Source organism: Denticeps clupeoides, chromosome 5, assembly GCF_900700375.1.
Source record: "Denticeps clupeoides chromosome 5, fDenClu1.1, whole genome shotgun sequence".
NCBI classification, from domain to species: domain Eukaryota; kingdom Metazoa; phylum Chordata; class Actinopteri; order Clupeiformes; family Denticipitidae; genus Denticeps; species Denticeps clupeoides.
Window position 1 is genome coordinate 17,057,501 of NC_041711.1, and position 24,332 is coordinate 17,081,832.

Here is a 24,332-nt window from a genome sequence, read left to right on the forward strand (position 1 = left end):
ACCCCCCCAATTTCTTTACACACAATGCTGGAAATCACGACAGCAGCAGTGGCAGCAAACTTGGAAACTGTTACAATCACTCCCCCGTCTGCTGCCTAATTTGCAGCAGAGGGAATTTTCCCCCTGCCCCTCCTTATGTATTCTTTATATCCTTATAAGGCCTCACATGTTGACAGAAGGGTGGAATCGGACCAAGCCCACACTTAAACAGGACGCCCCGCCTCTTTGTCTTCTAACGTGCATAGTCCTGAAAAAGGCCAAAATAAAAAGTGACTGTGATGTATCGACCGTCTGTTGCTTTTGAACTTCGTTCTGTGGACTGTGTTTTGAAGGGTTGTTTTTAATAAAATAATTAATGGGGTGCCAGATGAGACAACAGCGTTCAGCATATTTTCGGACAATTTGCTTTGTTTGTATGCCATCATGACTTCTCTATTTGCTGGTGTAAGATATGATCCAGGGCAGGCAGTTTTAAAAACTTCTCTTCTGTGTTTAAACAGAACGCACCAGATAAGGCCCTGAGCGATGTGCTCTGCGCAATCCAACGTTCAATGGCGGCTCTGACTCACTGAGATGTTTCTGAGTCACGGCGACAACTGAAACGTTATTACTTCAGAACCAACCAAATGATGTTCCGAATGCAGGTTTACTCAATTCAGTCACTTCATCTTCCATAGATGAGACTATTTTTAGATGCCTTAATTTTTTTTAAGCTGTCTTATTGCTCACACTACTTCCTAGTTATGATTAAAACCATTTTTGTCCTTTGAATATTTGTTTGTGTGCATGTATTGAGTGTGGGAACAGGTTTGGTTGTGTTTAGGGGAACTTTATAAAGAAAACCAACTAGGAAGTGCGGAAAGAAAGTGCACCATCCACCCGCAGAATCCTTAATGGCTTGTTTGTTTGTGTGCCTGTATGCTAATACAATGTCCTACAGACTCTCAGCTCTTGATCATTAGCCCCCACATACCCCCTGCTTGCCTATCTCTCTCAGTTGGGAGAAAAGAAGAAGAAAAAAAAAACAGCTTCACAGGCAATCTGCCATTCACTTACTCTGCCCTAACGAACTGTAATCAGCTCTACTCATGCATGAAGCTGCCTGTCAATCAGCTTTACATCCGGATCACTGTAATTTACTCTGAAAAATACACCTTCACTTTAGCAGTGTGCTGCATTTTGGAAACAAAATGCATCTCCTCATCTCCTATTATTATTATTATTATAATTATTATGTTATTATTATTATTAATCTAAATTAGATGTTTTATAAAATGCTGGTTCGGAAAGGAAAAGCAGAGTGATGGTTCTGTTAACAGCGCCAGCTCAAATCACATGGGTCGTTGTTTATTTCCAGATGTGCCTTGGAACGTGACTGAAGTGGCTCATCAGCAGCCTCTCACTACAGGAGACAATTCCCATTTTCGGCTGAACTCAAAAGACACCCTCAATCTGCGCAGCCTGCAGCAGCTTGTTATGAAAAAGCCCAGGTTCATTGTGAGATCTAAAAAGAGACCCCAGCGCCGTGAAATCCGAGAACGTGTCTATTTTCAGCTTCAAACAAATAAAATCCTAATACAATACAACCTTACACAATCTGCATGGCTGTAAATTGTTATTGGCCCACCACTCGAATTGTATTTAAAGTGCTGCAACTGATTTGGACTCAGCACAGTGTCAACATACCAGTACATTAACTGTGGAATTTGTTCACTGCATCTACTCGAGTGTTAGAGAATGGTTGAGCAGGTGTAAGGGGGGTGCCTAGAAGGAGGGGTTTACAGTCTGTAGGGTGTAATCTGATTCTCACACGGTTTGTGTGTAACATTGATCTCATACATCCCCTCAAATAAAAAAAGAAGCCTACAAAAAATAACTGATTAGATAGATAGATAGATAGATAGATAGATAGATAGATAGATAGATAGATAGATAGATAGATAGATAGATAGACTTGTATAAAAGTTGTATTTTGGCGCATATCATAAATAATCTAGACTTGAAGAGAGGTTCGAAACCCAAAGCTCGGTGTTAATGACAGCTGAGACGTCAAGGCCCCGCCCCGCTCGGTGACGTCAGCGCGCTCGCCAGTCTCCTGTACGAGCCGGACTGCCGGAGACTCCTTACAAAGGAGCGAGCGGCCCCGGCGGAGCGGTGCGGAGCGGTGCGGAGCGGAGCGCGGGTGTGCCCGAGTACGGTCAGTCTTCCACGGAACTCTCTTCTCGGCTTTTACATCCCTGTTTGTCTGTGTTTTTGGGGGGATACGGGGCGCGAGGTGGTTTGGGCAGAGAGGATAACACGCGACAGTGTGCTTCACTGTTCCTGTAAAATGTTTCAAAATGCACGGCGACAAAAAGAAGAAGAAGAAATAAAAGCGAACCGGCCACTTTCTCCTCAACTTGTTCCACGTTCGCTGCGGTCCGAACGTTAACGCGCAACTTTGCCGTGAGAGGAATATTACTTTTGGGGGGACGAAGGGCTGCTGGCCAGGATGGTATCAGTTGTCAACAAGCAGCAGCCCCGGCTGCGTTGCGGTGGAACACCGGGACACTTGTCGGGCTCTTCCCCGCGGCTCCTCCTGTCGGGGAAATAGCGGCTCTCGTTTATCGGCGGTTTGCTGAGAGAAATTCCCAAGCAGTTAGATATCAATACCTGTCGAAGTGACGGGTCGGACATATTGGCGTTTATAAGGCGTTAATTACGCTGAATTATGAAGCGGACTTGTTGAAGCTTCGCCTCCACGTTCTGCGTTCCAGGTCGCGCTCGGGTCGCACGCGCACAACGACATTTGGCGCCGAGAATGACGGGGGCACCCGATTCGGGCACCGGGGAGTCGGTGGGGAACATGCCCGCCCCGCCCCGTACATTCCGGGCGGATTTGAATGCAGCTGGGTGACCCGGCGCTCGGCGCGACCTCCGCTGGGCCACACGTCCTTTCCGTTTAAAGGGACAGCTCGGCCATTTCCAGCACGTCGCCAAAACGTCCACAGCACCTATACCGTAACGAAAAAGAGAGAAAAGGTGATGTCTGTAGTAACTGTGAAGATCAAATGCCTCGACAACAAAACTTTTTAGATGAAAAAAAGTCATTTTGAAAGTGGAGTGATTGTCATTGGGAAACACTGCAGCACAGCACACGGTGACACAACGAAATGTGTCCGCTGGTTTTAACCTTATGAACCCGGTGAGCAGTGGGCAGCCGTGACAGGCGCCCCGGGGAGCACCTCGGTTCTGCTTCCTTTACCCACTGGGCCACCATTCTGAATGCCCTGTACCCACTTTTTTCTAAACCGGTCGGTCTCAGTCACCAAAACCATCTTCACTTTGCTAAAAAAAAAAAAAACGCTATTCAGTCGAGTGTTGATAATAGCTTCCATTTTGTTCCATTAAAACCACCGCTGGCTCTGGAAAATCAACAACGTTCCATTCCCCGACTCCAGGCTCTGGCGGCATGCTGCTATATTTAAAACTACAATGACATTGTAATAAGTGCATCCTTATTGGCGAGCTTAACCCGATGGCGGTCCATCTGCTGTGGTTAAAGGATCTTCTGCAGGAGTGATCGCAGAGCCGGGAGGCTATATTCAATCCGCGCGTTGTTTTAATGTCCAGCCATAATCGCTCACTGGGCATTGTATACCATTACTTATCTTATTGCTTGCTTCTAATTACTTGCGAAGCATGTTTCGGGTGTCGTTAAGCAGGCTTTACTAGGTGTTTGCAGCTAAATTTCACATTATAAGGCCTGATACCCTGAACGTTTCGGGAAATCGAAATGCGTGAAACATTTTTGACAGCAAAGTAACAGTGATTGATTTCTCTAGCAGCCTTTATTTGGGAATAATGGGATTCTTTTTTTTCGTTCTGGCAGTTCAGCAGTTTCAGCTTGATAAATGAAAAGCACATGATCGTGCAATTAAGCAGAAAAGGGGAACATTTGTCTCCGGTAATTCGCGATTGAACACAATTATGTAAAAAGTGCGACAGTTCTGTGGCTGGTAGTCAGAAATACGAAGAAGCGGTATCTTTCCAAGAAGACCCAAAATAGCCGGGCATGTTGCATACAGTGCGTGCTTTTCTTTTGTTTCCTGCTTGTCTGTCCGCGGGAGCCTGCGGCGGCACTTGCAGGATGCTGTGTCTCGGTGGGGTCAGGGCGGTCAGTGTGGATTTGAAGCTTATCTGATGACCTCATTCACATTGACTTGTTAGTCGCGCAGGAGGAGACGCCACGCCTGCCACAGCCCACGTCTGCTCCTCTTCTTTTAACTCCGGACAACGTCTGAAGGTCCCGGCAAAACGGAAAGCGGCTGATATTAAACTGCGTTCCAGTGTTGGGGAAGAGCAGCGGCGCACCTGGGGCTGGAAGGACTCGCGACAGCCCCGTGGTGTTGTGAGAGACTGGAGCCGGTGGGGCCGTTCCTCATCAGGAAGGCATTTCCTCTGCATTTCTCTTCTCTTCCTGTGGAGGAAGCCGCCACTGCAGCCCCCCCCCGTCCCCGCCAGCGCCGTAAACAATGCCTGACCTGCCTGCCGGGGCTCTGGAGGCACATCTCACTGCTGTCTCCACTCCTCAGTACCCAACCGCTTCGTAACTCACACTCACATGAACCTTTTTCTTAATCACTTGCCTGGGACTCAAAAGGTCTCCTTAATCATACGGAATTACGCGGTTCTTTCCTTAAAGTGAGTACATAATACTCTACAACAGTAGTATGGCATGAGTATGGAAGTTCACACTGTTGTAGTCTTAAGCCTTGAGGGTCCCATGACAAAAAGGGCCGAAAGCTTAATTTCTGTTGGCAGGGTCGTGTGTGCAGTGTGGTGTAAATCCTTTCAATGCGCTTACACGTAGTGTGCGGACCTTCATTAACCCATGTTTCCAACCATGCATTATACGTGAGGTCCCGCGTGCGGTAATGGCGGTGGCTTACTCTCACGGCTGAGACCTTGCAAGCGCCACGGCAGGAATCCTCCTGAGCGGCTGGCTTTGGCATAAGCCATTCGGAGACAGGAAGCCGTTTATCCTGTCAGTGTGTCAAAAGAAGAGAGGCGGCTTTATAGCGCTTGATTTGAGGGAACAAACACAACGTGTTAAGCTTTGTTTACCAGCCTTTTGGGAACCCGCCTGGGCATCCGAAGGAAGAGGGAAGCAATATCTGTTTGCTAAACGTGAGCATGCGTGTGAATCGGTAGCATCATGCTAGAAAGGCAAATTTGAGAAATTCTGCTTACAGAAATTAGGCTTGGCCAAGTTGCCCTTGAAAATTTTAATGAATAAAAGTTAGCTGCTCAAGCCATACCATGGGGTTTTACAGGCATTAGGAAGTGCAGAAAGTGTTTATATATATTTATTAATTTATGTTCCTTCATTACAGCTCAGTGTGGCTTTTTTTTTATTTATATTTTTATGACAGTTCTGGAGATGTTTTTCCACATCACTTCTTCTCATGCAGGCCTGGGTGACATGAGCGCTTAGGATAACCAGCCGAGGGGTGTGTTGCTGGCCCCGAGTTTGGCTGTCCCCTCTTCGGGCCTGTCGGCAGCGCAGCGCTGTAGTAATTAGGTTTCTGTCTCGATGGCTTTGGTCGAGTTGCTCACTGCCAGACTCCCTCGGCCCTGCCCACGCACACCCATCTGCCTTACAGACTGGCATTCCAATTTTAAATACAGTATTTATATACCATATACTCATAATCATTTCAAATTTGATATTTACTGTACTGTATTATTTTACTATGTAAACAGTGAACAGTTCCACTTTTGTGAATACTGTTTTGTCCTTATTATCAAACCTATATATGTATAATATATATATATAACATATAATGCATAATCACATTTTAATATAGATAGATGCCTACAAAAAACTCACTTAAGAAAAGGAGAACAGCAGGAAGACAAAACACCAGATTTTTTTGTTGGCTTTGGGAAAACATAACTCTTTCATATTCCCTTAGGGAAGTAATCTAAAAAAAAATTTACCTAGTCATCGTTTTCCATTGCACAATCTATCTGCGTTCCTTTCCATAATTAATGGGGACTGAGCACAAGCTCAGGGCTCCTAATCCTCACAAAATCATTGAGCTCCTGTTGTTGGGGAATGAAAAAGCACTGCTCTTTAGCTATCAAATATGCGCACTGTACTAATGTGGGTGTCCAGGCTCATGGGGCAGGAAGGATTACTGCCAGCCGTTACTGCAAGAGGAACTACCGCAGTGCTAATTATTGTGTTTTGTCGTTGTGTTTTGTCATACAGAGTCTGCCCCGGACGGCTTTATTAATTTACTGGAGTCTCTGTTTAAGCCAGCATTAATCCTGCTTACAATGCGCCTTGAGCGCTAGATCCCGACCATGTCCTTGTCTTTGTTTAAGGACACGCGGACCCTTTCATTTCATTAGAAAGTGTCTTGGTGCACTTATGGTGAGCTTATATGGGTGAGGTCTTTTCTGGTCTTTTTAGGCAGGGACTGAAGCAGGCCTTGTCACAATTATATTAGGGACTGTTATTCTGGCCAGACTGGTAGGCTAATGGACTGCTGAGTGCCAGATACAGAATGTGCACATTGAGCTCCCTTTTTCCCCTATCAAAAGTTTCATCTCGTTGGACAAGGGAAAGAGTCCTTTAAATGGAGAGGAAATTACTTGGCAGCCTGAACTTAAGGTCACTAATAGTAGCAGTGCATTTACTATGAGGTCCCAAGTCTTGTTGGAAAAAAATAATGCCTACGTAATTGACCAGGAAATGACCTCAATTCTCCAATTTTTTTTCTCTGAGTCTCCATTTTGAATCCTCATAATTTTTCACAGTATGCCAGCAACTGTACACTACCGCCATAAATAACTCTTGCCATTTATTGCATTATCTATATTATTTACGCTGAAGATTTAATGAGGTAGTTAATGCAGGCTAATTGGTACTTAGGCCTACGGCAAAAGAGCAGAGTTGCTCTTCTGCTGTGATGGAGTAAGTAGTGAAAAAGCACTGATATAAATAATAAGTGATGCACCAGCATTTTCTTGGTTTCATCCCTTGGTGAGCTGGTTTGAGGTTAGTTGAGGTCTTCAGGCAGGTCCAATGAGAAAACTGGAGAGAAGGGTTAATTAAGTGTTTTAAGGTCGGATCCCAGTGGCGTTGTGCGTATGTGAAACTCCTCCACAATCACAGCTATGCGCTCTGGGCCAATTAACTAGATTTTCAGCCAGGTTACATGAATGAATGGGAGAGTGGGGAAAACAGCAGCCCTGTGGCACATATTGGCTCTAAAAACTGTATGCAGTATTTTCAAAATGCGACTTTTCTGCAATATGAAGATTGCAGACTCTGAACACTGAGCAGTCAGTGACATTTAGGTGACGGGTGAAATTGGTACCCAATTCATCATGTCTGCATGTGACATTACAAGATTAAATGGCTTTATCGCACAGGCATGTTCCATCCACACGCCAGTGGTTGTGTCATTTGGCTGGGGGCTGAGCAACAGAGGTGTCATTTCAGTGTTTGTGACTTCAGCATTGTGCACCTACCATCTCTGATCCATGTAGCCATAAGTGCTCACCCACAAGAGAGGTGCCGGGCCAACACAGAGCTACGCATATTTACTGAGGGTGGCAGCCTGCTTCTCTGTGATGTCTGAAAGCTTGTGAGCACAAGATGTGTGAAATGTTTGGTCCAATGACAAGCTCTCAGTACTTTTCAAAATCGTCAACAGAAGCCGCATTTAAAAAGTAACTTCTCCTTTCTCTTGCAGTGCACACTGTCATGAGCTGACAGTTAGTCTGAATTATGCATAAAATGTAAAAGCATGCAAAAGCAATGATGGCACTGGAAAGAAAAGCTTGACCCATTTCAGACTGTAATTCTCGATGTAGACCAGGTAGTCTACATCGAGTGTGGTTGTGTGGAACCCCGTTGTGCACATGGACCAAACATCCACACATTTCTTATTTGTTTATTTGTTTCTTATTTATTGAGATATGTGCGTCATTATCTTCATATTCTTGAGACTGTTTTAGTCATTTTTACTTCAGAATGTCTGTCAGATTAACAAAACTCACACGCAGAGCGAGGCTTTAAATATCTACACAAATTCAGGCAAAATCACTGGGACAAATGATACATGAAATGCACAAATTGAAATGAACTTTGTGCAATTCTGTGGCTAATACTGCAAAAAGAAAGTAACAGATTTTTATTATGATTTAGTACAGGGTCTATTACAATTCTGCTGTGCAGCAAATCAAAATGAAATTGATGTGAATGCTGATTAAATTCAGCTTTTAAGTAAGCTTGCATTTGTTTGTATTTTGTTTTGCCCCCTGGCTCGGTAGGTTCAGACCACAATTTGCTCATAAAGTTGTTTAAAGGAAGATATAGATGCTGGAAATAAAGCACAAAGGGTTTATCTGGAGCTGGTCCAAAAAACTGGGCCACAGAGAACATTTATAAGGACCCCAGACCACATTGAACTAGATATTGACTGTTTTTTTAGGGTATTGCTATTGGCATGCAGTTGTGTTTACAATTATTGGAAATGTAATAGTGCGTTGTCTTAAACTGCCTAGACATAAAATGCCATGACATTGAAATACACTTTTCATGAGTAAAAATATTTGTCAGTGCAAGTAGGTCCATTCTGTCCATTCTGATGCTCTCTTAATGTATACTTTAAATCTGTTTCAGTGATGTGTCTCTCCAGGATGACTAACCATAGTTAATTTTTTCTTTTATGTTTGTAGATGACAGGGAAAGCAACCAATGACTGATGCTTGATTTTTGAGAAATGGAAGCATAGCATTACCTGGGGTAGGAAAACATGGCCGCCCATCGAATTCGAGCGACGAACAACAACAATGTGCTCCCACGCTGTAAATCAGAGGGGACGCTCATTGATCTGAGTGAGGGTGTGTCTGAAGCTACACTCACAGATGTCAAAGGTGAGTTTTTGTTACAACAATATTATTGTAATAAATCATGGCTGACTTTTAATATTGCCATGTTAACTATTGACATTTCAATTTTAAATGATTCGGTTGATTAATTATGCCTGAGCCAGATATGTCTTAATATTTGTTCCTGTCTTGCAGTGCCTTCTCCCAGTGCCTTGCGATTAGACACGTCAGCCTCCTTTGGTACTGCACGAGAGGTAGTCGCTATTAAGGACTACTGTCCATCCAGCTTTACCACACTAAAATTCTCCAAAGGCGATCGCCTCTTCGTGCTGGACACGTCTGGAGGAGAATGGTGGTATGCCCACAACAACACAGAGATGGGCTACATTCCGGCTGCCTATGTCCAACCCATCAACTACAGGAACTCCTCACTCAGTGACAGTGGAATGATAGACAGTCTTTGGGACTGCTCTGAGGAAGGTGTCAAGGAGCTGGATTTCTCTGGGGAGTGGAATGGGGTATCCCTGAAGCCCACTCTGCCTTATAACAGTAACCCCTTTTCCATGCACACCTCCACAAATCCCTTCCTCAATGGGTCAGTTCAGGTCCTCCTGGACCAGAACAGTAATGAGAAGGCTAACCAGCGCAATGCTGTGGACCTGCTGCTCTTTGACAATTTCCCACCCTCTGCCCCCACGTCTGCTACCAGCACCAACTCCACCAACGGGTACAGCAATAGTATCTTTGATAACACTCCCATTAGCCCCAACCTGGAAGCCTTTGAGATGCTTCGTAAGGACAACCCGTTCTTCCGGAGTAAAAGATCATATAGTTTGTCTGAGTTGTCAATCCTTCAGGCCCAGTCCAATGTTCCATTGCCTTCCTCTGGGTTTTTCACTGGACTTAAGGCTCCATCTCCAGAGCAGTTTCAGAGCAGGGAAGACTTCAGGACTGCATGGCTGAGCCATAGGAAGTTGGCTAGGTCATGCCATGACCTTGACTTGCTGGGACAAAATCCAGGTTGGGGCCAGACCCAGCCAGTGGAAACCAACATAGTCTGCAGGTTGGACAGCTATGGGGGTGCAGTCCAACTGCCAGATACTCATATCAGTATTCATGTTCCCGAAGGCCATGTGGCTCCTGGGGACACTCAACAAATATCAATGAAGGCATTGCTGGATCCCCCTTTAGAACTAAATAATGACAAATGTTCTACTGTAAGCCCTCTTGTGGAGATCAAACTGAGCAACATGGAGACAAAGTCCTTCATCACACTAGAGATGAAAGTCTCGGTAGAGGTAAAGAAGGACTTAGGTCAGATGGCAGAGATTTTGTGTGTTAGGAGTGACTGTAAAGAAGGTCCTTATGTCCCTGTACCACAGGCTTACATATATAGTGACACAGTGCAGGTCCAGCTGGACAGCCTGGAGCCCTGCATGTACATAGCTGTGGTAGTCCAAGCCCGACACAATACCCTCAACTCAACAGTATGGGACCACATGGTGAAGAAAGTCACTCTGGGGCTTTATGGTCCCAAACACATACATCCCTCCTTCAAGACTGTGGTGGCTATATTTGGACATGACTGTGCCCCAAAGACACTACTGGTCAGTGAGGTAGGAAAACAGGCCCAATCTGCACCTCCAGTTGCCCTTCAGTTGTGGGGTAAGCATCAGTTTGCGTTGTCCAGACCTCAGGACCTACAAATTGGCATGTACTCCAACATGTCCAATTATGAGGTTAAGACTAGTGAACAGGCTCAGGTTGTCCGTGGATTCCAGCTTAAACTGGGTAAGGTAAGCAGGCTAATATACCTTATCACCTCACGTAATGCAGATGATATTTCAGACTTCACAATGCGTGTTCAAGTAAAAGACGATCAAGATTTTATCCTTGCCCAGTTCTGTGTCCAAACCCCTCAACCCCCACCAAAAACCAACGTACGAAGCAATGGACAAAGGAGATTTTTGAAAAAAAAAAGAAGTGGGCAAAATCATCCTTTCTCCTCTGGCTATCACTACCAAATACCCTCAGTTTCAGGAACGATGCATCACTAACCTAAAATTTGGCAAACTACTCAAAACTGTGATCAGACAGACCAAGAACCAGTACCTGCTTGAGTACAAGAAAGGTGACGTGATCGCCTTGTTGAGCGAGGAGAAAATCAAACTGAAAGGACAACTGTGGACCAAAGAGTGGTATATAGGATACTATCAGGGAAAGACGGGTCTTGTACATGTGAAAAATGTTTTGGTCTTGGGAAAAGTAAAACCCATATATTTCTGCGGGCCAGATCTCACAACCACTGTGCTCATGGAGCAAATTCTGAAGCCTTGCAAATTCCTCACTTACATCTACGCCTCTGTACGGACTGTACTCATGGAGAATGTTGGGAACTGGAGGGCATTTGCTGATGCTTTGGGATATGAAAATCTGCCTTTGACTTATTTCTGTCGAGCTGAGTTGGACAGCGAACCAGAGAAAGTGGCTTCTGTGCTTGAGAAGCTCAAGGAGGATTGCAATAACATGGACAACAAAGACAGGAAGTCTTTTCAGAAGGAACTGATGTCGGTAAGTAGACACACAATAGCTTCATTACATTTGGTTTACTTCATGTAGTCATAGCTAGTGGTGGTTTTATATATACATCTTATTAGAGCTTAATAAGGCTTCTGTGGATTCCCTTTTAATACTCTTTCCATTTTATCCTTTTATCACACTAACACTGATTACTGCTACGGTCTCGCCGGCTAATTCTGATGAGAATGCACTTAGCTTGTCTGTCCACAGCCCTTCTTATCTGTACTGCTGAGGGAAGCTTTAAAGTGCTGCCGCACGAATCTCCCTTCATGCTCCAGTCAGCCATACCCCCATCCTCAGAGAAAGAGAACGTCATTAGCCTATCTCATATGAGCAGGTTACATACTGTAGACTTCAGTGGGAGTCTGCTCTGTCTAGTTACAGCATGGAGAGGCTGCTCATCAGTGTTTCTTCAGGCTATGTTCCAGTCCCCTTATAGCACCATGCAATTTCCATGTGGTTAAAAAAAAAAAAAACAGGCAGTTTTTTGTCCACGTCCACAGATGACAGTACATGTTGGCAGCAGAGGCACATGCTCCAGATCTGTCATCTCCAGGTGGTAAATTTGAACAGGGTTACGCAGATTCACGCTGAGATGTATGTGTCATTTGGAGAAGGCCTGTTTATGGCCATAAGAGCCGTTTCTCTTTACAGACAAGTTCAAACCTGGAGCACAATGCAGAAAAAAAAGCACAGAAAAACAATGTCACCTCAGCTAATATGATGCACAAACAAAACGATAATAGCAGAGGAGATTTTGGACTTGATGGAGCCTCCGTGACTCTGCAGATTGGAAGTGTGTCGTTTTTCACACCTCCTTGCATTTAGGCCGGGACAATGAAAGTGATATGTGTAGTGATACGCTGCAGTACTTAGAATTGCCATTGGCAAAGGCAAGCGAGACCGAACTGTGAACCGAATATTCCTGAAACCTGTCGGGAGAATGAGATATTTGTTGTAGCTACTCGTAATGGAGTCCAGTCGGTCCCGTTATTAATGTGTTAGTGCTGAGGGTGCGGTTTTTATAAATGGATAATGTCATTTTCTTAAAAAAAACATACTACTACATCAGTACGTCTGTGTAAATTTTGTGACTTGAAGCAAAGCGACGTCATTTTATAATAATTACTGTTTTTGGACACCACTGCAATTAGCATTTATTGTGTTAAACAGGATAGCTGTTTCGCAGGAACTATCTGTTCTTCCTGCAGAACTTTATGTAAGCATAAAAGCTTCATCAAAGCTTCCCATGACGCGTTATTGCGCCTGACATTGTAATCAAGTGCAGATAGGCCCATTATTCTGTGTCTGGTGTGAAATGAGGAGATGGAACTCCTTTCTGGGAGTGAATAGATTTTTAAATTATAGCTTTAGTTCCCGGCAGACAGGCCTTACTCTCATTCCCAGCCCATGTCATTGTCACACAGTGTTCGCCCAGTAATAATGTCGACCACTTGTGCCCCCTGTGACATTTGTCTGGACATGAATGTAATGAGACAGCCATTGCTCTGTCACCGATTATCCCTGGAAGCTAACAAAACAAAAACATGACTTTGGGCTTTTTCAAGGGTCAGACGTCATTAAAAAGCATACACACATGCAGCCGGTCACGTGCACTGACCGCTGCCATGTTTACTGATCCAATTTTCTCAAGTGGCAGAAAAGACTCCTGAAAGTGAAAGCACTGGAGCGGTACTTAAAGAGTTGCTGATGTCTCAAGGAGGGACCGTGGTCCAAGCAGGTTGGCAGCTGGCGGGAGGCGTGATACGTGATTTGCTGTCTCAGCCTTACCCAGACGCTGCGCAAGCCACAGAGCCATTAAGGGAAACCGCTGCTGTCAAACACCGCAGCTCCCAAATTTGCTGCACTCCACACTGAGTTCATGCACTGTATGTGCTATGCAGGGGCGGACACAAAAATATCCCATTGTGTACTGGAAATACAGGCTGCAATTCTGTGGGTATTTACCCAAATTTTAGGAAGCTCGTTGAATGTAAAATAAAAATCTAGTGGGGGCAGAGTGACTTCTGGGATTTACAGTTTTGTAGTCAGTCAGTATAACATCCCGTCTTTATTGTTTTAACACATACAAACCTTAACAGAGTCTTTTTGCTAATGCTTTTTTTTTTTTTGTTCGTCTGACCAACCTCAAATAGCGTGGGTGTATCAGGCAATGTTTGTTTTGTTCACCAGAAAAAAAGAAATGTGATCCACAGATGTTTCTATTTCCTCCCCTTCCTTTTAAAGAGTGGACCATTGCGTCATGTGAAACATGAACCTGAGCACGGCACTTCTTTTTTTGTCATTGGCTCAGTGACGTTGAAAAGGTGAAATGTTTCGTCAATTAGGTTTGGTATTTAAGCTACATGCATGTATACCACAGTTATTTACAACCTGGCATTTTGACAGGATGAGAGACGTCTAGTCAAATTGACACTCTGACTCATCCCTTTAAAATATCATATTTAAACCATTATGTCAGACCATTATGTCATAAGCTCCATTCTGAGTCACGTGTAGGAAGGTGTTATAGTACTTATTGCTAAAATATTTAAAGCAAATTAATGATTTTAAACACGTGAGTGTCCACGACGGGCCTGCATCTGGACCAACGATTTTTAATTCACCCAAAAAAGTCGATAAGACGTAATCTTCGCATGTGCAATCCCAACCATCAACTTTGCAGTGTACATTCTCATCTCCAGCTGTCCAATGTGCATCCACTGAAAAAAATATAAAAACTATAATTAAAACTATTATGCCGTAACAGGGAGGACTCCTGAACACTTCCGGTTCACCCCTTTTCACCCCAGGAGACTAAAGCCCAAAAGACATTCATGCTTCCTGAAACATGTTACAATATAGAAAACACACCAGTGTCCATGGTTGTAGTTTTCCCTTTATTTGGTCCACTTTGGTGCAGAGGAGCGAAATAATCCATGCTGGCCAGGTCCATGCGGCAGATGGAGGAAACAGGAGACGTGTTTACCCCACCTTACTGCATCAGTTTACATAGGATGACCAGATGTCCTCTATTCCCCAGACTTGTCCTCTTTTTTATAGACCTGGAAATTACGTCTGGGTGGGTTTTTTAGCTGCCAGAACAGTTAGCACATCATGGGCATCCTAAACGTGTATTCACTTCTAGTCGCGCTAGTGGATTGTTTTCCTGCTGCTGCAGAGAGCACAATTTGCATTTGATAAAATTAAGCATCACAAACATACAACTCCCTACCTTTTCATCTTTTTCATAAAAGCTGGTCACACTAGTTATCTTTCCGTGACAGTCAGATAGATGGAGTGGATATAGCCACGTATTAGAGCTTTAATCAGGCATTAAAGTTAGACCCGAGTACACCTTTTATAACTTTTTTAATCCCATTTCTGGTCATGGTCAAAGTCTTTTTTCTACTCCTCAGACTTTGCTGTCATTCCCAGTGCAACAAAATTGAAGCTAGTATCAGTTTCATCACCTCAGCATCCATTTTTGCGCTAATCGAAAAACTCACCTGACTGCTCATTTACTACTATTTTTTATATTTAAATCTTGTTTAAATCAGTGAAGCACTTTGAGCACCAACACATTTTCAGTAAGTTACTTAACTTTTAGAATTGTGCTTCAAATCAAGAACTTTGTTGACCAGATTGTTAGTTAATCAAGTCAATATTGGCTTGTATATGCACAGCGATATTCTTAAATGTGAGTGCAAAAAGTTAGTTTAGAGCCCTGGGAGTGGTCCCTCACACCGCTACATCTTTAGGTATTTAGTAAGATGTTCACTTGTACACTTGTACTGGGGCTGTCCACTTTTGCCTCTGACGTCGACACGTCAACAAAACGGCTTTTCTGTTAATGCCCTAGTCTGGACTCGTCCTTTGTTGTGTGCAAAGAGTGGAAATCAGGCACTGTACCATGTGGTAAGTGGTCCACAGTCTTTTTTGGTGGATTATTTGAAAAGTTTTGTCCGATTGAGCTATTGAGGAATTTTAAAAAATGACCCACACTTAACATTTCATGATTAATGCATTCCAGAATTCCAAAACTACGTTTTGTGCTCATTGTACGTGGCTGATGTGGAATTTTGCCGCTTTAGAGCCGCAGATTGAGGATCCCTTGGTTAATGGACATTGAATTTACATTTGTTGACAAATATGTTAACCAATTCATGGCAGGGATGTCCCCATAGGGATGCTTTGTCTTATCATTGAAAATAATGCAGTTTCCAGGTGCACGCTGCTATTTGCATGTCATTTTCTCAGGCAGTTAGACTCTAGTGATTTATCAGAAGAGGTTTGTTTTGTCAGAGGGCACAGTGGGTGTTTTGTTTGTTGCGAAGAAACCACATTGTGTGTTTTCCAGATACGCGTAACTCCCTCTTCCTTGTCTGGGCACTACAATCCTTCTGATTCCGTTGGCATTTTCTTTTGTTCAGTGGTTTCTGTTTGTCACAGTTCTGTCTCTCAAATCTACCTGTCATCAGCCTGCCTTTTAGTCTGTTCCTGTTTGGGTCCTGGAGCTTGTGATCTTTGCAAAGGTTTATATTAGCTTAAATCATAGTCTTCTGAGCCTGTTTTATGCTTGTGACATGTTTTATTTCATCCAGAGTTTTGTTTGTGCATATTCCATTCTGTTCTTTGTCCGTTGCTCCTGATGAATAGAGCGTTCTGGATGTGCCAGTGTTGGATTTGATACAAATCATGGTTGATATGATTAGAAAATTGTTGCTAATTACTACCCTGAACATAACCCGGAGTTGCTCCATGCTGTAAATGTAAATGTGAAAGTACGGTTCAGAGGGTTTGGTAACAATGACAGTACATTACTTGTGTTTAAGAAATCATGCTTTCAACTCAGATACATGTTGAAACAATGATACACTTTTCATATTCCATGACAGTCGGGAACATCTCATGTAACCATTTGTTTTTCTGCTTTGATGTTCTCTACAAAAAAAAAGAATTCCAATTTTCTCTGTGAGTCATCTAGACTTCAGGTAGCATCGAGGCTTTCAGCTCACCTGTCAGTGGCCGGTGCCTCTCTGCCTATGTGCGCTCATGGATGTTGCTGACAGGCACAATTTATTTGAAATCTGTTGAGCGGGTTTGCGAGGAAGCCCACGGTTGGCGAGAAAAGCCAGCAGATACACAGCCAACACTTCAACCAGATGGATAGTTTTGCTCTCTCAGCAAACAAATGAATACACATCTGATAATTGGTCACCACAGTGAGGCCAAATGGTTGGAACGCAGACCAGCTTGTGACGCCCACAGAGCTCTACGCCACTAAGACGTAATACAGGTCGGAACTTTGTTGTGAGTCTGTTCCTGTGACGCAAAGGGAATCGCGAATATTTGTGAAGTAAATACTCACTGTACTTCCTTATCGAGACTCTTCTTTTTATCCAATAGCGGAACACTCTGTTCCAAACCATGTTGTGAAGAGGAAGCAGGCTGGGTTCTCATTTACATTTTCTCACTGTTCAGTTGAGAGGACAGCTGCAGTGTTTCTAAAACCTGCTTAGTAGAGGTATGAACCACGATGCATCCTATACATTTTCTACATGGTCACATGATGTTTTCAAATACAAGAGTTGACGTCTCACCAGTGTGGAGGCTTTGATTTGCTACAGTGAGCAGGAAAATTATTTGTGTTCAGTCCTTGCTCCCCTGAAGACACGGATGTCTGAACCAGGCCTTTTTCTGACGTTTGTGGAGCTTTTTTGTTCATTGGAGAAAATCAAAAGCCGCATTCAGCCCAATCGCGCTGCTCGACGTGGGGGTCTGCGCAAAAAGTAAGCACGTTTTTATGAAACTCCCGGTATGTCGTGTTCAGAGAAGTGGCAGAAAGAAAACTTGCCTACTTTGATTCTATTGGTTGCATGAAAATGCGTCACGGCGGCAGAAAATCACCAAGCAACATCATTATGATGTAATCTATTATGTCCTGCACTGCATTGATGCAATATCATCCACGTCTGCATCGCAATGCATCGATTATACGGTTAATTTCAACACCCCTGCTTAGTGAATGGCAGGTCATTTTTTACATCCCCCGTACCATCCCTCGCTCCTGTGGCCCCTGTTCCATCTAAAGCTGGAGGCAAAAAATGGCTTCTGAGGCACAGAGTGTCAATTCCAGCCATCAATCACATGCGGTGCTGCAGAGGGGGAAATGGCCCCCACGCCAATCCCCTCCTCCCAGCCGTCACTCATTTCCACATTTTCTCCAGCGTTTCATCAGCACTTACAGGCTTTCTCAGTGATTGCGCGGGCTGGGTGGGAGAGGGGTATTAGGCATTCCCATCATGACGACAGATTTGAGGCTTTGACGTTCGAGGGCACCAGGGACTTCATCAGCCTGGCTTTTCTTCAAATGCAAATATTGTATTTCCCCCTTCTACTTAGAGAGAGGTTACGGTATATTATTTACTTCTCTGTTCAGGTGCTGGGAGGAAACCTTCCCCTTTTATTCCAGGATTTCTTTCAACCGTCTGGTTATATTAAACATTTACACATGCCCACACCATATTTCACATTTCAACATTGGCCTGTCAGATTTTTTTTTTCATTACGATATAAATATGACAAGCATATCATGGGTTTGATCCAACCTCCAAACAGTCTGCGACGCGCGTTGGCCGCACTCTGAATCTGGCTAACCGGAGCGACAGGGTGGAGTGATCGTGGCCTACAGGTGCCTTATGCAGTGTCACTTAGCATAATAACAGTTTGGCACGGCCACGTGGTGAAGGCATGTGCCAGCGCTGGCCGCACAACTGGTTTGTTCCGTTTCTGACAGATGGCTGTGCACGCGCCTGTCCAGATGGGAGGGCGCGCGCCTGTATTTTTAGCCTTTTTGACAGCCTTAATAGCCCTCCTGATTCAGCATCCAGGCCTCATTAAGAGCAGTGGCGCGCAGACCAGGTGGCCCGGCTCCGGGAACGTTCCGCGACAGATCCGCTCCATGATGGGTCATTGTCAGAGAATCTGGGTCTTGTCAGGGGTCGGCATCTCGGACTTCAAAGAAATAATACGGCACAGTCCAGGTATATTTGTCGAAATGATGATAAGCAAGTGTAGGAATGGCTGCCTCTTCGTATTTTTCATTCCTTCACTCACAAGGCTCGTCTCTCTCTCTCTCTCTCTCTCTCTCTCTTTCTCTGTCACATGTGCTCACACACACAGCTAATAAGCAGTGTGCGGCCAGTCGTTTTTATCACCGCACCCCGTATGTTTCTTTAAGCTCACTTTCGAAACGTAGCCTGGTCAGGGGAAATTCTGTGGGGCTTTGAGTGCTGCCTCAGCCCTCAGATTAAAAAAAAAAATGGATTGAGTTGGATTGAGGCAGCTGTCTGGCGGAAATCAAGCGGTCTCAGTGCAGTGGCTCCCTTCTCTGACAGGATGTGAATTATGAATCGGGGAGGATGTGGAGTCTGATGTCCACCAAGCTTAGCATACAGCTTACTCTCCGACAACTTACAATCTCACATTTAAAAGCAGAGCCACTTGAGAACACTGTTTCACAGCTCTCCTCAGACCGACCTGTTCCGACTCAAAACCGAAAGAGTTGTGTTTTTATGATGTGGCTTATTTTGCAGCAAACTGGACACATCACAATGATTGACATTTTAACAGACTGATAACAGTGAATGGGCTTTAAATTCTCCACATTCAGGTGTCTGTGGAAAGGTACCCATTTTATTATAAATGACAGATCCCAGGAACACACGCCAATCAGCAGGCAGCACTCCAGGCAACATTTGGAAAACCTCTGCTCCCATTTTTAAATCTCCGACCTGTCATTCCACTTAGTTTGCCTTATACTGCACTGACAGCAGAGGATGAACTGAGAGCAACCATTGCCAAGCTCACACAGGGAAAATAAAGCCATTCCATCTTTTGAAAAAGGAGCAGAAGAGTTTATAATCCAATCATCTGTGCATTTATTTTCATGTTGGATATAAAGTCACTGCCCCACCAAAATTGTACATGTGAAAAGACGCCAGGATATCAGGAGAATTCTTTGCCTGTTTAAAAAAATATTATAGTGATTTTCCACTACACATTCAAAAATGGGATCGAACGGGACATATTAATGTCTGATGAAAAAAACTCTGTCCACCTTATTCCTCTGTCAACACGGTGGTAAATGCTTCCTTTTCCTTGCTCTAATAAATGTGTTTTTTTACTAAACAACATTAAACAATTAGTTAAATAACATTAATTGAAGTTTTTGATCATGTGAATTTGCATTGATGACCTGGGGATGAGAAGGTAACAGGATGCTGGGTAGAAGGAGGAAAGCAAGAAGCTGGTGGACAATGTTCTGCTGGGAAAACATCGCTCACAAAAAAAGTTCAAGGTGTTGACTGAATTTCCCAGATCTGTCCAATCGGATCCAGAAAGTCAGATCCAGCTTACAGGGCTGATGGATCAGCTGCTGATGTCAGAATGCCAGATATTTTGGTTCCACAAAGGGGATCTACATTACATATAGCATGTGAGTTTGAGTGGTGCATACAGTGCATCTGGAAAGTGTTCACATTGCATCACATTTTCCACGTTTTGTTATGTTACAGCCTTATTCCAAAATGTTTTTTTCACTCAGAATTCTACACACACATAATTTAATCCTTTTTGGAATAAGGCTTTAACATAACAAAATGTGCAAAAAGTGATGCGCTCTGAATTCTTTCTGGATCCACTGTATGCTTTATGACTTGATTGCAAAACCAGTGTTGACCAAACCAAACAAAGCCTTTTTGAACTGAACAGGAGCTAACCGAAATGGGAACAGGATCCTGGCACTGGGTTAAGTAAGACCCATTCCTGTTCTACTGCATCAATATTCAGATTCCTTGTGATGCGGAAAAGTTATTTTGCCTTTGATGTTACTTCTGCTGTAGTTTGGCATATAAGAGTCTGTTCACATGCACCACCAGCTTAGACTAAGGCTGCCTGCTTTTTGTTTAATATATTTTTTTGTTTGTGACCATTTGTCTGAATACGCTCTCAGACTTTTTATGGAACAAAGCATTGAAATCCCTTTTGACCAAGTCCACGTTAATCTGTATTTTCCCATGGGACTCATTCCACCTTGTTTTTGGCTTCACACCGTAAAAACACACTGAGGGAGAAAAATCGAGAGGCAGTCTGGATAAATATTCTCCTAAGAGGCTGTTGGAACCATCCTTATTCATTTGTGAGATCTGCACATGGCTACAGCAGAATTCCCACCAAAATCCCCATGCCAGGCTAACTCGGATCTTCTGTTATCCGTGCTAGGTCTCCCATGCTAGGTTTCTCTCAAATACCATGTGCGGGGAAGGGGGAGGGGATTACCACTCTATTCCCCCCTGCTCCCCTGGGACGGTCCTCCTACTCTCATTCCACACGCGCCTTTCCCCATGCTGGACCTGTCTGCAGGAAGTGGAGAGGGGGAGTCGCTGATAGATGGAGTTGTTCACCCCAAGTCCCTACTGAGAAGTACGGGGGTGAAGGATGGTTGTTATTGTTCCTGTTCTCTCGTATTATTTTTACATTCAGCTCTTAGTGGGTCTGCATTTACTCGGGTTCCATCGTCTCGGACTGCTGGTGAAAACTGTTCCAAGTCTACAAAATGTTTCATCTCCCTAAATTATTCAACTTTTGAACTCAGCCACACCTGTGGATTAATGCACTCGAGTCTACGCGAGCCACGTTATCTCAGCACGATATGGAAATGTTGTGATGTGTGTAGTGTTACCACTTCGACATTCGGTCTTGTTAGCATGGCCAGTGTGGCGAACCTGGTGAAGCGTCACCTGCGATTTTTCTTTCTTAGGCTTTAGCAGAAGTTCAGATTTTCAAAGTTCAGTTACAGAACTTTGAACAGTACATTTAGAGTGTGAGTGTGTTGTGTGTACATTTTCATTCCATTGCCGCTGGGTGCAAGTGGAAGACTTTTGTCTGAAAATGGAAATTCAACATTATCTCCGATAATGTCTAACATCCCCCCTTTTCCTCCTTTAAGAAAAGAGTGTGGTGTGGCATCGCTCCAAGGCAGTGTAATTGTACTTGGCTGGTTGTCAGCTTATCTGTTTCCAATCAGCAGCGCTTGCTGCATATTGCATTTTGTACAGTTTCAGGCTTGTTTGCTTTTCACCATTATTATTATTTTTTTATTGTATCCCCTTGCCCCTGTCTCATATCTCAGTTGTATGGAAATAAATTAGATATTCCATTATTCAAAAAGTGATTGCATTTTAGTCTGAGTTAGGTAATTAGGAGAAAAAATATGTAAATGCAATCAGCACTTTGGATAGCTAGGAGATGTTTTCATTCCACAGGAGATTAACGTTGTGAGCACATCTATTAAAAAAAGGTTGTTTATCCATCCGTGGGTTGCAAAGCAGATGATGTATATTCTCCTTTGTCGCCGTCTGTTGGAAATTTCGATTGGCCAGTCTCAGTTTGTCATGGCCGTGGGGGCTGCACATGAGTGGTTTCTGGGTTTTCCCCAGTGGGCGGGTGTTTATGAGCTGTTCCTCTGACCATGCAGGCTCTGCTGAAGATGGACTGCCAGGGCCTGGTGGCCAGGCTCATTATGGACTTTGTGCTGCTGACCACAGCGGTGGAGGTGGCCCCACGCTGGAGAGAACTTGGCGAGAAGCTGGCCAGGGTGTCCAAACAACAGATGGATGCCTATGAGGCACCTCACCGTGACAAGCATGGGGTGGTGGACAGTGAGGTGAGACGCTTCAGACTTTCTGGACTCCACATAGAGGCTAAGAAAGGCCCTCATGTTTTTGTGATCTCTATTAGTCTGCCACAAAGCTCAAGTTGAACACCCAACTGCACACACACTAGGCATGTGACAATAATAGTAGTCATATGTCATACAGTGAATGTGGAGCTGACTGCATGTGTCCATGTCAGAAAGCTACAAGACAATGGACAATGAACTGTACTGATATCTGTCGGTTATACTATTTAACTGAGGAAACAGATTAGAAATTAACTAGATAGATAGATTTATACATGCATTTGTTTCCTCTTTTTTGAAACCCACTACAGGCCATGTGGAAACCAGCATATGACTTCCTGCTGACTTGGGCAGCACAGATTGGTGACAGCTACCGTGACGTGATACAGGAGCTGCACATGGGTCTGGACCGGATGAAGAACCCCATCACCAAGCGCTGGAAGCACCTGACGGGCACTCTCATCCTTGTCAACTGCCTGGACATGCTGCGCAGCTCTGCCTTCAGCCCTGGCTCTCAGGATGACTTTGCCATTTGAAACACACCCCTGTGAATGGCAAATCACAAAGCATCTCTGGAGAACTAAAGCCCTGATAGGCCTTGACCTTACATGACCCGGCTCAGTCTGGCTTATCATGACACTATAGCTGGATCTTTGTGGCCCACCTACCCACAGACCGTACCTCAATCTCTCTTCTGATTGGCTATTCTAAGCCTCTCCCCTAGTAGGAAATGTGGTAAGCCAATCAAGCCAAACACTGATGGGATGCCTGCGTAATTGTTTTTTTTTTAAGAATATAAAGGGTATTTTTATCATTATTGTCCCCTGTAATTTGTATTTTTTTAAACACAATGGCACAGCTGCAATTTTTAGAATCACTCAGACACTTTTCATAGTCAATTTTTGGAAGAAAAATAAGAAAAAGAAAAAAGGGATTGTTCGTATGTAGTGTTATGCTTATGTCTGTCACTACATCCGTCCTCTGCTCACTTTGTGAAAAGTTCTTGCTTGGATTGCCACGATGAAGAACTTAAAGCACCTTTGATTTTGTTGGTGGCATTGTGTTCCGACTTGAAAAAAGCTTTATTTCAAACGTGCATGATCTCAACACAGCATACGACCACATCTTCTTAGAATGATCACACTGTGTGATTGTGGTGATATATTTTTGATTCAGAATCAGTCGAGAGAACGGATAGTGGTACTCTGGGCTGCTGTAGTAATTATGCGTGGAACAATGATTTGTTACTGCACAAAATGCTTCATTAGAGGTTTCAGTATTATTTTTCAACACACTTTTATTCATTCTTCTGGCTGCATTAAAACAGAGCCCTGTTAAAGGAATGAAGTGTGTTATTGTATTTTTGCTGGTCTGTGATTGGTGCCATGGTTTACATGTCAGTTCAGTAATCAGGCTTTTTATAATAAATGAGAATGTTTTGTCCATGCCAGCTGCATTAAAATCAATTGACCTTCATTATTAGGCTTTGGACTTTGCATTTAAGTTAGCATTTTGTTTAGTTTGTAGTATTGTACATTGCTGGAGTTCCTTTTTGCAGCTGGAGTCCATGGAGAGCTGAATGTATATAGTTTATTTCTTGTTTTTTTCATATGCCAGTCATAATTGGTATGACGGGCATATTATGTTTCATTCTTTTCCTTTCTCCTTTTTTTCTGCCAAATATTTAGAGGGAGCAAGAACAAAACTGGGCTGTTTCTTTTTTGTTCCCATGGATTCAATAAAACAGCTGTCGGTTCAGAAAACCTCATCTTTCTGTGTCTCGGTTATTTTTTAATTATAGTACGTTGCATAGGGCTTGTGTTCATTTTTAACAGATTTTTGACAGTCACTTGTCAGTGTTTTTTAAGCAGCTCTAAAACTCATGCATACTGTAAAATCTTTATGTATATTTCTAATTAAGAGATGCATATTGAAAGTGAAGGTGAAGTGATTGTCATTGTGAAACAGCACAGATAAAAGAGTTAAAAAGAGATTTCAGAATCACCAAAAAAATAAACACACATAGAATTAAATGGGTACATAAAATTCATATTTCCATATAAATTATTGGACATATAAAAAACAAGTACAATAAAAAATTGGATAACATATAGAGAAC

The 24,332-nt window shown here is 43.5% G+C and overlaps 1 protein-coding gene across 1 annotated transcript; it reads left to right on the forward strand.

Moving 5' to 3' along the window:
- Positions 1–2,083: 2,083 nt before the first annotated feature.
- Positions 2,084–23,981, forward strand: sh3bp4a (SH3-domain binding protein 4a). The gene is given in 6 exon segments (XM_028980758.1): positions 2,084–2,197; positions 8,737–8,934; positions 9,085–10,859; positions 10,861–11,460; positions 22,010–22,198; positions 22,525–23,981. Coding segments are annotated over 5 exon segments (2,910 nt in total). The 5' UTR covers positions 2,084–2,197; positions 8,737–8,813; the 3' UTR covers positions 22,750–23,981.
- The last annotated feature ends 351 nt before the right edge of the window (positions 23,982–24,332 follow it).